The sequence below is a fragment of the Jaculus jaculus genome, chromosome 7 (assembly GCF_020740685.1).
Source record: "Jaculus jaculus isolate mJacJac1 chromosome 7, mJacJac1.mat.Y.cur, whole genome shotgun sequence".
Classification (NCBI taxonomy): domain Eukaryota; kingdom Metazoa; phylum Chordata; class Mammalia; order Rodentia; family Dipodidae; genus Jaculus; species Jaculus jaculus.
In genome coordinates, this window is record NC_059108.1 from 148,906,455 (window position 1) to 148,925,150 (window position 18,696).

General features: G+C 46.3%; 1 protein-coding gene across 1 annotated transcript; it reads left to right on the forward strand.

Moving 5' to 3' along the window:
* The first annotated feature begins 16,717 nt into the window (after positions 1–16,717).
* On the forward strand, positions 16,718–17,145 carry LOC101602440 (prothymosin alpha-like). Its single transcript, XM_004665586.2, has one exon. It carries the CDS (start codon positions 16,734–16,736, stop codon positions 17,061–17,063), a length of 330 nt encoding a protein of 109 aa, XP_004665643.1. The 5' UTR covers positions 16,718–16,733; the 3' UTR covers positions 17,064–17,145.
* Positions 17,146–18,696: the final 1,551 nt, after the last annotated feature.

The following is an 18,696-nucleotide window of genomic DNA, read 5'->3' on the forward strand; positions in this document are numbered from 1 at the left end:
TTTCATTTCCCCAGTGCCTAAGGATGTAGAACATGTTTTAGTTGTTTATTGGACAACTGTAGTTCTTCTTCTGAGAACTCTCTACTCAGTTCTATAGCCCATTTTGTGACTGGGTTGTTTGATTACTGATTTAGATTTTTAGTTCTTTGTGTTTGCTAACTATTACTCTTCTGTCAGATGTATTACTGGTGAAGATTTTTTTCCCCATGCTGTAGGTTTCCTCTTTGCTCCATTCACAGTGTATAAAGGACCAATTTTAAAGGTAAAGTATTCTTGGTTGGCTGTTTTATTCCCTCAGTGTTTTGAATATATTATCTCACTCTTTCCCGGTCTGTGAAATTTCTACTGAGTAAACTGATGCTAGCCTAACACACACTCCTTTATTTATTAGTTATTGTTTTCAGGATCCTTTCCTTATCTTGATCTAGAAAATTTTGGTTATAACATGTCTTGGTATAAGTTTGTTTGGATTGAATACAATTGAAGACTTTACAAAATTTTGGGAGATTTTCAGCTAGTATGCTTTTAAATAAGTTTTCTGTCCCTTTCTTCTTATAACTCTCCTTATTAAATTTCTATAAAAAATAGCTGTCTTGATTGTGTCCTACAAGTACCTTTGAGTTTATTCCTCTCCATTCAATTTTTCCTTGTTTTTTTTTTTAAGGAATTCATCTTTATTCTGTTCACTCAAGTCTGTTGTTGATACTTTTAATTACATTTTTCATTTCATTTACTATTATCTTTATCTGCAGAACTTGTATATTTTTAATTTTTTGTTTCAATCTTTCTGTTGAGTTTCTTGTTTCTCGCTGGCATTTATTTTTGGATTTAATTTGTTTCTCTGTGTTTTCTTAAAGTCTGCTGTGCTCCATCAAATAACTAAATCGACTTCTTTACCGAGCAGCTTATGTGGGGTTAAAGTTCGGTGCAGAGGGGCATGAGTGGCTGGGAAGAGTGGCTCAACAACAGCTCACAGTCTGTTCGAGGTGAATATCCACAGGTGACCCAGATTCTGCTCACGGACTGGGATAGTTATAGGGTTCTTAGGAGAGGGAAGTGGGGTGATGAGAGGGGAAAGTTTTGCAGTTGGCAAATCCCACATGAGGATGAAATAGGAGAGGCTATGTCCAATCCCATTGGGAGGAAGGAAGTATGGGTAGGAAGTTTCAAGTTAGATTTTTAATAACTAAATATTGCTACTGTGGGGATTTCTCATTGCAACATGGAGGCTTCTAGGGGTAAGTTTATAGAACTCTACTTATTTGGGGGTCAACTACTGGGAAATGTCTTGTGAGTTTTGTACTGCGGTGGACCAGGCTGTTCACAGGGTCTCTGTAAGAACCTCAGGCTTGCCTCAAACCTACCGTGTGTGTATAGCAGGCTGTCCTTGGACTGAGAGGGAGCCTGCCGAGTGCTGGTTTTCCAGGCATATGCCACCAAATCCAGAGACTTAGTCTTTTGGTGGTGTGTGTCTCCCTGGAATTTCGTGTTTCATTTTCCTTACATTTGTGCATCAGCCACTTTTTCCAGATTTATGGGCTAGGGCTGGAGAGATGGCTTAGCGGTTAAGCGCTTGCCTGTGAAGCCTAAGGACCCCGGTTCGAGGCTCGGTTCCCCAGGTCCCACGTTAGCCAGATGCACAAGGGGGCGCACGCGTCTGGAGTTCGTTTGCAGAGGCTGGAGGCCTGGCGCGCCCATTCTGTCTCTCTCCCTCTATCTGTCTTTCTCTCTGTGTCTATCGCTCTCAAATAAATAAATAAAAAATTAAAAAAAAAACAAAAAACAGATTTATGGGCTAGCTTTTGTAAAAATTTGTTTTTGCTTACTTGTCATGGTGGGAATTGAATCCAGTACTTTACACATGCTAGGCAAGCACCGAGTTTGTTCTCAGCCCTACATGCTGGTTTAGATAGAAGGAGGCTTTGTCCTGTGTGTGGCTACAAGAACTGGCTATGTGAAATGAGCAATGTGCTCTCTGTGTAGCAAACGCTGTCACCTGGGTTTGGTGACGATGAAGACTGTCGGTGCCCTCAGAGCCCGTGTGTGTGATGGCCTTCAGTGACAATGAGGGCCACTGTAGTGTTCAGCCGTGATCTGAGTTTGATGCAGATGAAGACTGTAGGCGTTGTGGGGGTTTGATTCAGGTGTGCCCCATAAACTCAGGTGTTCAGGATGCTAGGTTCTCAGCTGATGGAGATTTGGGAATTAAAGCCTCCCAGAGACAGTGTTTTACTGGGAATGGGCTTATGGGTGTTATAGCCAGTGTCCCCTTGCCAGTGTTTGGCACACTCTCCTGTTGCTATTGTCCACCTTATGTAGGCCAGGGGGTGATGTCCACCCTCTGCTCATGCCATCGTTTTCCCCTGCCATCGTGGAGCTTCCCCCTCAAGCCTGTAAGCCAAAATAAACTCTGTTTTCACACAGGCTGCTCTTGGTTGGGTGATTTCTACCAGCAATGTGGACCTGATTGCAACTGGTACCCTCAGAGCTACAGTGCAGATGACTGCAGTGACGGTGATGGATACTGTAGTCTTCAGCCATGATGGGTGCTAAGGAGGACCTAATGAGTTCTACTCTCGCCTTCATAGTTACTGCTGAGGAGATACCTCGTGGCATTGGGTCCACTGGGACACAGTGTTGGACAAATGCTACTCATGGAGTTACCACAGACATGAAGGCTGAGGCATGGGCATGTGTGGGAACTACAGTTCTGCTATATAGGGCAGCAATGGCCCCTATTCTCAGGGCGCAGACTCCCCTCTGCTGCAATGGCAGCAGCTTGAGCAGTGGTCATGGAAGGGGGGATGGAAACACTAGAGTGTGCAGAGGTAGAGAACCCCCAGGCTCAGAGCTGGGCCTAGCTCTCCTTGAAGGCTGAGTTTTAGCATATGAGGAGAGGCCTTGGCTCTGGAACCCAAGGTATGAGGTAGCTACATATGGTGATGTACCAAGTGCTGAGACATGGTGGAAGAGGAGAAGGTCACATGAAGGGCAGCCGTGAAGTAGGGAAGTAACAACTCCAGTCTCAGAGTGGGTCAACAGCGTCTGTCTTGAGGGTGGAAAGAGGGTTGCAGTGCAGCCTCCCTGTCTGGGTCTTCCTTCCTGGCAGGATGGCTGTTGGTCGCTTCCGTGAAAGAAATGTCACAGTGTCATCGTCTTCCGTGAAGCACGCTACTGGGGAGCGTGGTGGTGCCAGGAACTGCTTCTTTGTCCCTGTGGACAGAGAGCTCACCAAGCACCTTTCTGTGTGATATGGGTGACTTTCTTTGACTGTGGTACTCCAGATTCCTAACTGTATTCCTGATACCTTCTAGAGCTATTTTGGTTTGAGGATAGCCATGGACATTGCTTGCCTGTAAGGACATAAAGGCTGGTGTCTCCTCTGCCATCCAGACACTGTCACTCCCGGCCATACGATTCTGAGCTGATAGTGACCCCAGAGATTTGCCCCAGTCAGGGAAGATCACTTAGGCTAGAGGAGTTGTCCTTCCTTTGCCTCATCCCAGCCCAACCTCTGCTCAGGGGCTAAGATGAGGAATGTTCTAGGTTGGGGGCTAGCAAACAGTCAATCATGACAACACTAACAACTTCATTCCTACCAGTTACCCTCACTGGAACTTTAAATAATCCATTCGGTAGGTCCATGCTTGACTTTCTTCACATACGGAGAGACTGGGGCTCTAAGCTTGCTGGGGTGGTGCTGACAGCAAGTGGGAGAAAGTCCACAAACGGGCCTCCATCCCTCACAAGCCCTTCCCACTGCTCTGGAGAGGAGGAGGGGACATGGCTTACAGTAGCTGCAGGTTACGCGGAGTATGGAGTGAGGTGGGATGGGTCTGGGCTTATTTCACGCTACACTGTGATGAGGACATGACGTCATCTCCAAGGAGGGGTCTCCAAGACAAGGCCTCAGACACAGCCTAAGCAGCCCAGGGACAGAGACGAGTAGATGCCTTGGGCTAGGTAAGCTGTTTCGTGAAGGGAGAGTCGAGCCAGGTGGTAGAGGTGGAATGACAGTAGTTGAGGAGGAAGCTGCACAAGCCAAGATACTCAGGTGTGGACAAGCTTGATGTGAGGGAATGGTCCACACTGAGCACACAGTATTGCCCAAGTGCTCACAGGGATATGCAGCAGAGGCTCACAGCAACCTGGGCTTATGACCTCAGCCCCTCCCAGCACCAGTCTTCAATCTGTGAATGTGTCTTCCAGTGACCCTCCAAGATCTGCCCCATCTCAGCTCATCGAGAGGGAATCAGACCTCATGGCCCCTGCCTGTCTGATCCCTCTCCCACTATCCATCATCCCCAGTCTGGAGAAAGTGGCCTTGTATAACCCAGAGTAGCTCTCCTGGAAGCTGGAACTCTAGAGAGAATCACTGAACAACAGGACAGGGCCATCTGGGGGCGTTGGGCCTGAAGCCCAGGACATTGTAGGTGGTGCATGATGGAGATTCCAGGGCTGGGGAGCCATCAGTCCCACCTGAAGTCATTTATATTTCTTGGCTGTGTCCCAAGGTCCCCACCACCCACGTTCTGATGTAACCAGACCACAGACCAAGACCCTGTGTGCCTACTTCCTGCCCACCATGGCCCATCTGTGTGCCCAGAACCCTCAGAAGCATGGTACCCAGTAGAGATTGCGCATTCTCTATGCCATAGCTGGGGCCAACCCACAATCCCTGCTCTGGTGAGCATCTGCCCTGACTCCAGCTCTGCATGAACATCCCTGGTCTTCCCAGGACATCAGTGTGTGTTTCAGCTTTTCACCTGCAAGGTGGTCTGGACCAACCATGAGGCACTGAGAGGGTAAAGTGGGAATGTGGGTAGCATCTACAGCTGTGGTCACTGACATCATAGGTTTCAGATATTAGAGATGATGTCCTCTGGGGACACCAGCCCCTTTCATTCTGGGCAGCCAGCACAAGCAGGTACTCAGATTTTCTTAAGAAAACCTAAGTACCCCCAATATACACAAACTCATTTACGTCTGAGGAGCACCAAATGCAGATGTTTCTACTTTATTGTTTTCCTAATGACCTCATCTTCACTTGTCACATTAACTCCCCCATCTCCAACTCGGGTCACATTCTGATTTAGGATTCCAGCATATCTCTTATAAAAGGGAAAAATTAATCCATACTAATTCCCAGGGAGTGGGGTGACCCAGCAGTCCTGAAGAGCGCCAGGGCAGTGCTGCTGCGGACTGGCCAGTAGCTGCACTGCAGGTGTGTCAACAGAAAGCTACGCTGGCTCTGTGGGTAGCAAACAGAGATGTGATGGAAGCAGAGCGAGGCTGCGACTAGGGATCTTCGGGGACCATCCCCAGAAGGAAAGGCCCAGGCCACTAGAGAGCTCCATTCTATGAACATGGGATGGAAGGCAGGTCCGCACAGCGGGCTGAGACCCGTGAGGAGCCTCAGTTCTGTGGTGTGTGCCCACTAAGGTCTACATGTTCTGAACAGCCCACCTTGAGCTTACCAGTCCGAGAAGTAAGTGTGAAGCACTCACGGTGTAGTCCTGAGGGCTCAGCTCTTGACGGTGACCCCAGGCCTGAGCCTGCGCAGGAGTGACAGCCTTGGACCCTCAGTGCGATGTCACACTCTGGAAAGCGCCTTCCAAAAGCTGAGCTGGGAACACATTGTGTTCTGCTGCACGTTGTATTCCGGAAGTGCTAGCCAGAGCAAGAGGGCAAGCAAGTGTCGGGAAACCAACAAGAGGGAAGTAATGCGGAAGAGAAGTGGTGTGCAATGACAAGCTCAATTACACCTCAGAAACCCACAGAGACTCCACCGAAAGTACCCAAGAAAACACATACAGTCGAGTCACCCAGTAAGCATGCAAAACTAGGTTGTGTTTGTGCATACTGAAAACCGGCCACCTGGAAGACGCATTAAAAAAAAAAACAAACCCACATATGGGCTGGAGAGATGGCTTAGTGGCTAAGGTGCTTGCCTGCAAAGCCAAAGAACATTGGTTCAGTTCCCCAGGACCCACGTAAGCCAGATGCAGAAGGTGGCGCATGCATCTGGAGTTCATTTGCAGTGGTTGTAGGCCCTGGCGTGCCCATTGCCGCCTCTCAAGTAAATAAATAATAACAAAATTAAAGGTGTGCACAACCATGCCTGGCTTTAAAAATCCCACTTATAATAGCTAAAACATACTCGAGATGACTGATGCACACACTGAGCCTATAAAACATCACAAAGGAGGCTCAGTGAGACACAAGTGAGTGGAATTTACCCTGTGATATCATTCCATGATTGGAAGGATCAGTGCTGTGTTAATTTCCATATAACCTGAAGTGACCTACAGATTCAAACAATGGATGAGCCTAGAGAACACTATGTTAAGTGAAATAAGACAAACGCTGGGAATCAAATGGCAATAATCTCATTTGCATGTGATGTTCAAAAACATGAAACTCCAGGTAGGAGAGTAGAGTATTGGTGGCTGGAGGCTGACGGGCAGAGCAGAGGTGAGGAGTGGAGAGATGCTGGTCAAAGGGCACCCTCTCTCAGCTGGACAGAAGGGAGCTTTAGAGATTCCTGAATAGCATTGTGTGTAATATTAATGTGTGTGGCAATTACATTAGCTGGGAGGCAGCAGCAAGAGTGAGCATGCTCTGAATACCCAGTGGGCTGTATTAATAAACCTCAAGTCCCACCCCGAGTGACACACCTCCTCCACCAAGGCTCACCTCCGAAAAGCTCTACCACTCTCCCAAATTACCACATGCTGGGGGGCAAATATTCAAAACACAGAACCTATGGTGTGCATTTAATTCAAACCACCACAATGCATGTTTCCAAACTGCCACTCTCTCCTCTAAAAGACAAGGGTATAAGGGGATGGTTATGTTGAGCATCTTGATTTAAGCATTTAACAATTGTCAAAGCAGCACATTGGGTACCATAAATACATGCAATATATGTCAATTGAAAGAGAAAAGAGATTGGGGCTGCAAATAGGAAATACCTCCAGCCCCCCCCTCCCCCCCATTAACTGAAAAAGTTGCCAAAAGGCAAGATTCAAAAATCTCTTGTTGTCCTGAGTCATGGTTTCTGGTTTCTCTGCCAGGAACACCGTGGCGGAGGGTCACCATAGTGTCTGCCTCCCCAGAGTTCCTAGTCAGCCACTCCACTGAGTCAGGTCGGGCAAGGGGATGCTCAGAGATGAGCAAACAGCACAGGGTCCCCATGGCAATGAGCAAGACCTTCCGCTTGAGCTAAGGAAGAGACCTGCGGGGCAGGGCTTGGGTGCCATAGCATGTTGTCCACCTCCTGCTGTGCCACACCCTGCCAGGCCCAGGGCCGTCGGCAAGCCTGCTCCTGATGACCCAGCATCAGCCCGCTGGGCCCAGCAGCCGAGCGCCTGCCAGGCTCAGGCCAGCTCTTGGGCAGTAAACACTTCCTACTGGAGGCAAGGGAAAGAGGCTCTGGTCCCCAGAGTCCTCCATCTCTGCTTCCTTTCCCCGTTCCAAGTGGCAGTTGAGGAATCTGGCCACGAAGCCCAGGAGCTCCCAGCCTGGCGGGACACGCCGTCCAGGGGCCCGGGCTCTCCGGCCCCGCACACAGGCTCCCTTCACTGTTGGGTAATATGCCATGGTTATTTCCAGTATTTTGCAAGAAGCGATGTTTATGTGATGTTTTACCACTGGTAATTTGCTCGTGGTTTCCATTGAGTGCCAAACCAGCCTCCAAAGGCTGGAGTTCTGGAAACATTCAGGGCGTGAACAGGGATGAGCCTTCTGCCTTCGGGGCCGAGCCTTTAAAAGAGCTCCGTGGCCACATAGCCTCTTGGGGTGCCACTTAAGGGTCAAAGCTGTGTTCACCAGGGTTCTGAGGTCCCCTACCCTGCCCAGCCAGCCCTTCCATTCTGTGCCCCAGCCTGGGGGACAGCCTGACCCGCTTCATAGACCGCTTCAAAGTAACAAGACAAGAGCAGTTCAGGGATAGAACCCGTAGCAGAGGGGCTGCGTGGCCTGTGCAAAGTCCTAGGTTTAATCTCTAGAGAGAGGGAGAGAATGGAGGATGAGAGGGAAAGAGGGAAAAAGTGGGAGGAAAGGAAGGAAGGAGGAGGGAGGAGCTCTGGGGAGCAGTGCCATCTGTGAGGGCTGTTGGCAGGACTTGGAGTCCCTTCCTTTGAGGGCAAGGTTGGGTTTCCAGCAACCTCTGTGGACCTGGTTCCACACATGGGGCTTCCAGAGGGGCTGGGCAGGCTGCACAGCAGCATTGCTAGTTTGGGGACCCACCACTGACATGGCTTCACGTCTAGCTTCACGCTTCTCCTACTCCAAAACCCAGTGCCACTCTTCACCCTGCCGTCTGGTGAAGCCTCTGTGATTCAGGTTGCCCTTCCTGTAGCTTCCTCCCCTGAGGAACAAGGGAGTGGGGTCGCCCTCTGTCCCTCTTGCTTCCCAACAACCGCATCTAATCTCCCCATCTGACCTTCTGCTCATGGTCCAGTCTAGAGCCAGGCCCAGAGGGGCAGCAGCAGCCCAGCCAGCGACCTGCTAATGGGGAGAGCAGAGAGTAACCTGAACACAGCCCTCAGGAAGATGCTTATCTACATTTCTCTCCCTAACACTCAGATGCACACACACACCACACCACATACTTCAGCTAACTCCCTAACACAACCCTCAGGAAGATGCTTATCTACATTGGTCTCCCTAACACTCAGATGCACACACACACACACACACACACACACACACACACACACCACACCACATACTTCAGCTAACTCCCTAACACAACCCTCAGGAAGATGCTTATCTACATTGCTCTCCCTAACACTCAGATGCACACACACACACACACACACACACACACACACCACACCACATACTTCAGCTAACTCCCTAACACAACCCACAACCCTCAGGAAGATGCTTATCTACATTACATTTCTCTCCCTAACACTCACAGATGCACACACACACACACACACACACACACACACACACACCACATACTGCAGCTAACTCCCTAACACAACCCTCAGGAAGATGCTGCTCTATAGCTAATTCCTTAACACATATGGATCACACACACACACACACACACACACACACACACACACAACACATACCACAGCAAACTCCTTAACACATATGGATGCACATGCACAGCGTGTACACACACACACACACACACCATTTACCATAGAAACCAACACTACACACACACTATACACTTACATATACCACATCACACACACACAAACACCATACACACATGCACACACTTGCTCAGCTTAGAGGGTCATGTGGAGTCATGGCTGAGAGTTTGGGCTCAGACAGCCACACAGGTCTAGGGCTGGATCAAGCTCTGCCAGTTACCCATTGGGTCACTTTGGGCACCCAGAGAAACCCTATGACCATAGCCTTGATTGCAATTCCCAGCTCACAGTATGGGAAGGACAAGGTGACACCAAACGTGGCAGCTAGCAGAAGTCCGTGGGGATGTCAGCTGCCAGAGGAACCTTGATGCATGAAGACGCTGGGTCTCTGGGATGGCTTCTAAACTCTATAATCCCCTGGTCTGGGAAGGTGGTGGGATGGGAATCTCCTAGTGCCACTTCTGGCTCTGCCTTGGCAGCAGGGAGGAGGGAGATCTAGCAAGAGGGGCATCTGGATGGTGCTGAGTCCTGTGGATGGGACACCAGTGTGGGAATTTCCCACTGCTGCTGCTGTGACAAAGAGCTAGAATCTTTTTTTATGCTTGTGTGCTTGTAATGGTGTTTGTGTGTGTGTGCATGTGTGTGTGTGTGTGTGTGTGTATGTGTACATGTATGTGCCCTTGTAGTGCCCCATGCACTTGCCTGTGGCAGGGCACTGGGCTGCCCTGCCCAGAGCCTAACATTGCATAGCCCACTCTGACACCTTTCCACTCATTCTTCCTTGAGCTGCTGTGGCATACTGATGCCAGAGCTCCCCAGTTCTTTTCCACAAGCCTGGGGGATTCTGTCTGCTAACCTGTGCAGGCCTGGGGGTCCAGGCGCACATCGCCAGGCCCAGGAGCTCATGTAGGGCAGGGCGATTCGGGCGCCTGCTGTGGGCGTTCTCCTCGTCTGCTCCTCCATCTCATCTGCCTGAGACAGAGTCTCTCCCTGAGCTCAGGCTGGCTGACCAGTGAGCCCCGGCAATCCCTCCGTCTCTTCCCACCTCTGGGCTGGACGACAGGCATCTACAGCTGTGCCTGGCTTTTTATGTGGGTGTGTGGCATTGATTTCAGGTCCTTGTGCTTGCACAGCAGGCTACAGGTAGAGGTAAACTGATAAAAAAAAATCATAATATTCCATGACTGTAGTGGTAATATGTAAATTTTTCATATCTCTAGTATGAAAATTAAAGCTATTTTATTCAGGAACACACAATATGATAAGAGTACCACTGAGTCAACCGTGTATCAGTTGTGATGAGGAGGGTAACACCACAAGTCTTTGTGTTTGACCCACAGAAAAATCACAAAGAAAAGTGACAGCAGACACATGAAGAAGAAGGGGAGAGATCAAAGCTCAGCATTCAGGAAACGGCCAAACCACAAAGATGAACAGGGAGGGATAAAAGAGCTCAAAGAAGCAACCAGAAAGCAACTAATAAAATGGTAGATGTAAGCCTTTATCTGTCAACAACAACCTTGAATATAACTAGGTTAAATTCCAGAACTAAAAGATGGATTGACAGCATGGAAAGTTTTTACCTTTTGTTGACATTTTCATACATAAACATAACATATTCTGATCACAACCCCTCCCATTAGCTTCCTTTAAACTTCTTCCCTCCCGGCCCCTTCCATTGAACCCCTTCTGTCCAAATAATTCTTCTTCTATTTTGATGCCATTCTTTTATTTTTTTATTTTTTGCCCTCTTCCATCCTACATGAAGATATGTGTAGCTCAATATTGTCCAGGTGACAACAGCTGCTGTGAGATTATTGTTACAATGGTCATGTGATCTCTGAGAGGCCATACTCCACAGCACCCTCCTCAATCTCTGGCTCTTCCATCCTTTCCACTCCTCTTCTGCAATGTTTCCTAAGGTTTGAAGGGCATGATAGAGATGTCTCACTTAGCACCCAGTACTCAACAGTCATTTTTTTTCTCAGCACGTCCAGCCCTGGCACTGAGACCCTAGTCAGAAGCTTTTAGCTGGGAGGGCTGTAGACCCTGGAGAGGAAGTTTCTACTGTTGTCTGATTCTATGGATATTTTGTACCTTTCAAATAGTACTCTAGATATTTACATTATATTCATGCCCATAGATTAGTGCTGCTCTCCCCTTTGGCCAGAGAAGCTTCTTTTTGTAGATACAATAACTACTAGGGAGACTGGGTGGATATTTTAAAAAGTTATTGACAATTGCTATACATATAGACAATATGCCATGATCATAACCCCCTACCACAGCCCTCCTCTCTCCTCTCCACCAAATCCCTTCTTCTTTTTTAATTTTTTAATTTTTTTATTTATTTGAAAATGACAGACAGGGAGAGAAAAAGGCAGAGAGAGAAAGAATGGGCGCATCAGGGCCTCCAGCCACTGCAAACGAACTCCAGATGAGTGCGCCCCCTTGTGCATCTGGCTAACGTGGGTCCTGGGGAATCGAGCCTCAAACCGGGATCCTTAGGCTTCGCAGGCAAACGCTTAACCGCTAAGCCATCTCTCCAGCCCCAAATCCTTTCTTCTTCCTTACTAGTCTCACTTCTATTTTGATGTCATCTTTTCTCCCTTCTATTAAGCAGGTCTGGGGTAGGCAGCATCAGCCGCTGTGAGGTCACAAGTGCCACGGCCGCTCTGTGTTGGGAAGACAGCATTGCAAAGCACTTCTTCCCCTTCCTTTGGCTCTTACATCTTTTTCTGCCATCGCTGTGAGTAGACATTTTTAATAACTAATAAAATGCTGCCTACAAGAAACTTGTTGTACAGTAGGACACTGATTAGGTTAACCTTGGTAGTTCCCTTTATTGATGAAAACATAGTTAGGAAAGTTGTGAAGCACCACTCTGGGTAATCTGGGAACGTTTTCAGAGACAATTAATTTGGAGAAGTGCTGCCCTGGATGCAGGTGGCACCTGGAGGCGTAGATAGGTAAAGTGGAACGAGGAAATGGGGCGGGAGCGAGGAAGCTGTGTCTGCTGCCGTGGGTGAGCGGCTCTTTCTGCCACCAGTCTTTCGACCATGATGCTCTGTCAGGCCACAAGGCAGAAAAGCAATAGAGCCAGCCACCCATGGACGAAACCCCTGCACTGTGAGATAAGGCAGGTCCTCCTCCTGTCCATTGTTTCTCCGAGGCATTTGTCATAGGGATCAACTGACACACAGACACGAATGAAAGTGAAGGAATGGAAAAGATATTCCATGTAAAGGGAAATAAAAGAGAGTAAAAAACTACGCTCAGATCAGATAAAGCAGACTTGGTCTTAAAGTTATGAGAGGCAAAGGAATGTCAATATAACAGGAGAGAATAAAACTACAGATGCATAGTTCAAAATCATTGTACTCAAGTGGGCAAGTGCATTAAAATACTAGGTAGGAGACAAGACAGTGCAAACCGGTAACAACATAGCACTCCATCACTCCACTCTCAGCAACGAGCAAGCATCCAGACAGGAGCTCAGAAGGGAAAGAGCAGTATGACACTGCACTGCAAATAAAGAGGGCCAAGTGCGCAGACCCTCCCCTCCAGCCACCTCAGGGTGCACGCCTAACGTTCAGACCCTCCTCTCCAGTGGCAATAGGATACACACCTAATACACAGACCCTCCAGACCCCAAAGCACCAGATAGAAAGAAGTCATAAAGATCAGAGCAGAAATAAATAAGCTGGAAATGAAGAAAATGATTACGAAAATTGATAAATAGCAGAGCTGACTCTTCAAAATAAAATAAACAGGATGGATAAACCCCTGGCCAAAATGATCAAAAGATTTTTCAAAAGGAGATGTTAAAACCAATGAAACTGGGAGAATTATCAGGACATATTTCAAAAAGCTATGTTCCACAAAAATAGGAGAATCTAGAAGAAATGAATGTGTTCTTTGACTCTTACCACTTCCCAAAACTAAACTCAGAAGAGGTAAATTATCTGAACAAAGCTATAATATCAAATGAGATTGAAAATGTAATTAAAAGCCTCCCAACAATAAAAGGTTCAGGACCAGATGGACTCACTGCTGAATTTTACTAAACCTTCATTAGAGTACGAATGCCACCTTTTCCAAAGTTATTTCACACAATTGAAAGGGAGAGAATGCTCCCTGCCTCCCCTATGAAGCCAGCATTACACTAATATGAAAAACAGACAGAGATGCAACAAGGAAAGAAAATTGTAGACCAATATCCCTGAGGTACTTAGACACAAAATTTCTCAATAACATTCTTACAAAACAAATCTAAGAACACAGCTAACGTACCATCCACCTTTTTACTCTAGGGATGCAGCAGTGTTCGACATAAGGAAATGGATAAATGTAATATATCACACACATAGACTGAAGGACAGGAATCACATGTTCATTTGCAATAGATGCAGAAAATGCATCCAACAAAATAGAAGATCCATTCATGACTAAAGTGTAGGAAGTATTGGGGATGGAGGTGTGATATTTCAACATAGTAAGGACTCTATATAATAGACATAATGCTCACATCATACTAAATGGGGGAAAACTTGAAGCATTCCCAATGGTGTTGTCACAAGACATGGGTGACCACTATCCCCACTACTTTTTAACATAGTGCATGAAGTCATGGTTCAGGCATTAAGACAAGAGGAATAAATAAAAGGGATGCACACGGGAAGGAGGAAGTCAACCTAACCCTATTTGCAGATGATAAGATTCTATACACACATGACTTAAAAGACTCCACAAAAGGGCTGGAGAGATAGCTTAGCGGTTAAGCACTTGCCTGTGAAGCCTAAGGAGCCTGGTTCGAGGCTCGATTCCCCAGGACTCATGTTAGCCAGATGCACAAGGGGGCGCACGTGTCTGGAGTTCGTTTGCAGTGGCTGGAGGCCCTGGCGCACCCATTCTCCCTCTCTTTCTCTATCTGCCTCTTTCTCTCTCTGTCTGTTGCTTTCAAATAAATAAAAATTTTAAAAAAATTTTTAAAAAGACTCCACAAAAATACTCCTACAGGTGACAAATTCTTTCAGTAAAGTGACAGGTTATAAAATTGACACACAAAAATTAGTGGACTTTTTATATACCCATGACAAACATGTGGAGAAAGAAATCAGAGAAGCAGTCCTGTTTAAAATAGCCACAAAAATTAAATGTCTCGGAATGTCTCTAACTAAGGAAGTGAAAGACCTATACAGTAAAAAAGAAATTGAGGAAGATAGGAGAAGATGGAAAGACTTCCCATGCAAATGGATTGGAAGAATCAATATCATGAAAATGGCCATCCTACCAAAAGCAATATACAGATTCAATGTCATTTCAATTAAAATTCCAGCAACATTCTTTCCAGAGTTAGAAAAAATAATCTCAAAATGTAGATAGAAGCACAAAAGGCTTCAGATAGCTAAAAACATCCTTAGCAAAAGAAATACTACTGGGAGTATTGCCATACCTGACTTCAAGATATACTACAAAGACATAGTAATACCAACAGCATGATACTTGCACAAAACAGATACATATATCAATGGAATAGAATAGAAGACCCAGGTTTAAGTTCTAGTAGCCACACCTGCCTGATCTTTGACAAAGAGCCAAAAAATGCACCTGGAGAAAAGATAGCATCTTCAACAAATGGTGCTGGAAAGTTTAGATAACCACATGTAAAAGAGTGAACCTAGACACAGTTCTTTCACCCTGCACAGAAACCAAGTCCAAATGGATCCAGAATCTCAATATAAGACCTGAAACTCTGAAGTGACTAACAGAAAAAGAAGGAGAACATCCCAAGATATAGGTGTAGGGAAACATTTTCTGAATAAGACCCCAGTACCCAGGAATTAGACAAACACTCAACAATTGGGATATTATGAAACTAAAAAACAGATAAGTGAACCTTCAACAGAGTCAATAGACAGCCTATAGAATGGGAGAAAATCTTTGCCAGCTATACATCTGACAGAGGCTTAATATCTAGACTACACAAAAAACTCAAAAAAACTGAGCAATAAAAAAGTAACCAACCCACTCAAAACAAACAAACAAAAAGGTACAGGGAACTGAAAAGAGAGTTTTCAAAGGAAGAAATGCAAATAGCAAATGTAGTTACAATTTAATTGCTGGGACAAACACACAACCAGAAGCAGTATATGGAAGGAAAGGAAAGTTTAGGCTTAGAGTTTCCAGGGGAACCTTCATCATGGTGGAAAAGAAGCTGGCTCACTTAGCTTCTGCAACAGAGAGGCAGAGCCAGCACCAGCCAGCACAAACAGCTAGAGCTCAAGCTAGCAGGGCTGGACTGGAGATCCTCCCCCATTGGCATACCTCCTCTAATAGGGCTCCATCTGCTGGAGACTTAAGTAGGAAGCTTAATCTTAATCAAAAATACATGAGGCTATGGGGGACATGCATTTGCATTCAAACCACCACAGCAAATAACACCTAAAAAGACATTCAACATCTTTAGCTGTCAGGGAAATGCAAATTAAAATGACTTTGAGATTTCTTCTCACTCCAGTCAGAATGACTATCATCAAAAAACCAAATGAACCAAGGGTGGTGGCACACCTCTTTAATCCCAGAACCTGGGAGGCAGCAATAAGAGGATCACTGTGAGTTCAAGGCCAGCCCAAGACTACAGAGTGAATTCCAGGTCAGCCTGGGCTATGGTGAGACCCTACCTCAAAAAATTAAAAAAAAAAAAAAGTGACAACAAGTATTGTTGAGGAGGGCTGGAGAGATGGTTTAGCGGTTAAGTGCTCACCTGTGAAGCCTAAGGACCCCGGTTCGAGGCTCGTTTCCCCAGGACCCATGTTAGCCAGATGCACAAGAGGGCACATGCATCTGGAGTTTGTTTGCAGTGGCTGGAGGTCCTGGCATGCCCATTCTGTCTATTTCTCTCTATCTGCCTCTTTCTCTGTCTCTCTCTGTCACTGTCGAATAAATAAAAAAGAAACACACACACATATATATATATATATGGTGGAGGGTATGGAGAAAGGAGAATTCTCATTCACTGCTGATGGGAATGCAAACTTGTAAAACCACTATGGAAATCAGTATGGAAGCTCCTCCAAAAGCTGAAAATAGATCTACCACTTGATCCAGTTATACCACTGGGCATACACCCTAAATGCTCCACTATTTATTATAGAGATTTTGCTCAGCCATGTTTGTTGTTGGGAATTGGAAACAGGCCAGGTGCCCATCAATAATGAAGATGCAGTACACAATAAAATTCTACTCAGTAATAAGGAAAAATGAGGTAATGAAATTTGTAGGAAAATGGGAGGACTTAGAAAAAAGAAAATCATACCAAGTGAGGTCACACCACGCTCAAAAGCCCTTAGAAACACCACATGATCTCTCTCTCTTTGGCAGTTCTTAACATGGAACAGCTTGTTTATTTAAAAGTTGTAGTATGAACAGGCTGCTCAGAAAGCCATCTTTGCATTGTTCCTGGTCTCCGTCTCTCCGCTCGCTGCAGACTCCTCCGTCGCCTGCCTTCCCTCCCTCTCTCCGGCCGCGGACTCCGGCAGCCTTTTCGCCAGTGTCTTTGAACTCTCGCTTTCTCTTTTGCCAGGGGCACGGGCTCACTGGCGCCCCACCATGTCAGACGCAGCTGTGGACACCAGCTCCGAGATCACCACCAAGGACTTGAAGGAAAAGAAGGAAGTTGTGGAGGAGGCAGAGAATGGAAGAGAAGCCCCTGCCAATGGGAATGCTAATGAGGAAAATGGGGAACAGGAGGCTGACAATGAGGTAGATGAAGAAGAAGAAGAAGGTGGGGAGGAAGAGGAGGAGGAAGAAGGTGATGGTGAGGAAGAGGATGGAGGTGAAGATGAGGAGGCGGAGGCACCTACGGGCAAGCGGGCAGCTGAAGATGATGAGGATGATGATGTTGATACCAAGAAGCAGGAGACCGATGAGGATGACTAGACAGCAAAAAAGGAAAAGTTATTGAAAAAGGCCACCGTGACCTATTCACCCTCCACTTCCCGTCTCAGAATCTAAACGTGGTCACCTTGGAGTGGAGAGGCAGCCCACCTGCCAACCACGGGCAGCACCATCTGCAGGTGACACACACTCTTCACCACCCCACCAAAACCACAATGAGAATTTGCAACAGGGGAGGAGAAAACCAAAACTTCCGAGGCCCTGGTTTTTTTCTTAAAAGTACTTTAAAAGGAAAATTTGTTTGTATTTTTTATTTACATTTTATATTTTTGTACATATTGTTAGGGATCAGCCATTTTTAATGATAACGGATGACCAGACCAGCCTTCAGAGCGTTCTCTGTCTTACTTCTGACTTTACTTGTGGTGTGACCATGTTCATTATAATCTCAAAGGAGAAAAAAAAAAAAAACCTTGTAAAAAAAAAAAAAAACAACAATCTTCTTCCGAGCATTCCAGTAACTTTTTTTGTGTATGTACCTAGCTGTACTATAAGTAGTTGGTTTGTATGAGATGGTTAAAAAGGCCAAAGATAAAAGGTTTCTTTTTTTCCTTTTTTGTCTATGAAGTTGCTGTTTATTTTTTTTGGCCTGCTTGATGTATGTGTGAAACAATAAACTGGAATTTTATTTTCTTGAGTTGTTCTAAAAAAAAAAAAAGTTGTAGTATGGGCTGGAGAAATGGCTTAATCCCCACATAAGCCAGATGCACAAGGTGGTGTATGCGTCTGAAATTTGTTTGCAGAGGCTGGAGGCCCTGGCACACCTCCTCTCTCTCTCTCTCTGTCTCTCTCTCTCTCTCTCTCTCTCTCTCTCTCTTAAATAAATAAGTAGATAAATAAATAAATAAACAAACAAATAAATGTTGTAGTAAGCATCAGTAGTACTGGCAAGGAACTAGAGTGAGTTTAGGAGGGAGTGGAAACAGGGAGGATGAGGTGACTTGGAGGACAGAACACAGGGTGGAAATGTGAGGGGCAGGACAGCAAGGGAAGCAATGACAGTACAAATCAGTACCACAAAAACCTTCCTCCTTGTTAGCTAATTAAGGCGTATAACTTTTAATAAGTTGGGGGGAGGGATTGTCCAGGCAGATGTGCCCTATAGAGGATAGAGAAAATTTAACCCTAAACCATGGACTCTGCCTGGTAAGTCCCAGGCCCAGACAGGCATTAATCCTCACAGAACGGTGTTGGTCAGGAAGGCCCATGAAATGACCAAAAAAAAAAAAAAAAATCAGGTATTGCCACAGCACTTGCTTACACCCCAGATCTAAATGGTGAGAGCCTGTTGCTAAAGACAACACAGGCTATGACCGCAGAATAACAAGACAGCATGCTGGAACTTAGTAGGAAGTCGGCTCCCTGGTGGCTGGCCCCATAGTGCTGAAGACTGCCATGTGAGGGGCTGGGAAGAGCGTGAACAAGCAGGGGATTCCGCAAGCTACAAACTTAAGCAGCCAGGCAAGAAGTACACACCTGTGCACTAGTAGCTGACAGGCTAGGGGTAATCAATGGCTCGCTGACTGTATGTGAGGCCTGCAGAGTGGGAGGGAATTCATACCTGACACCGAAAACCAAGTCAGAATCCTATGGATAAGAAGGTCATAGACTCTAG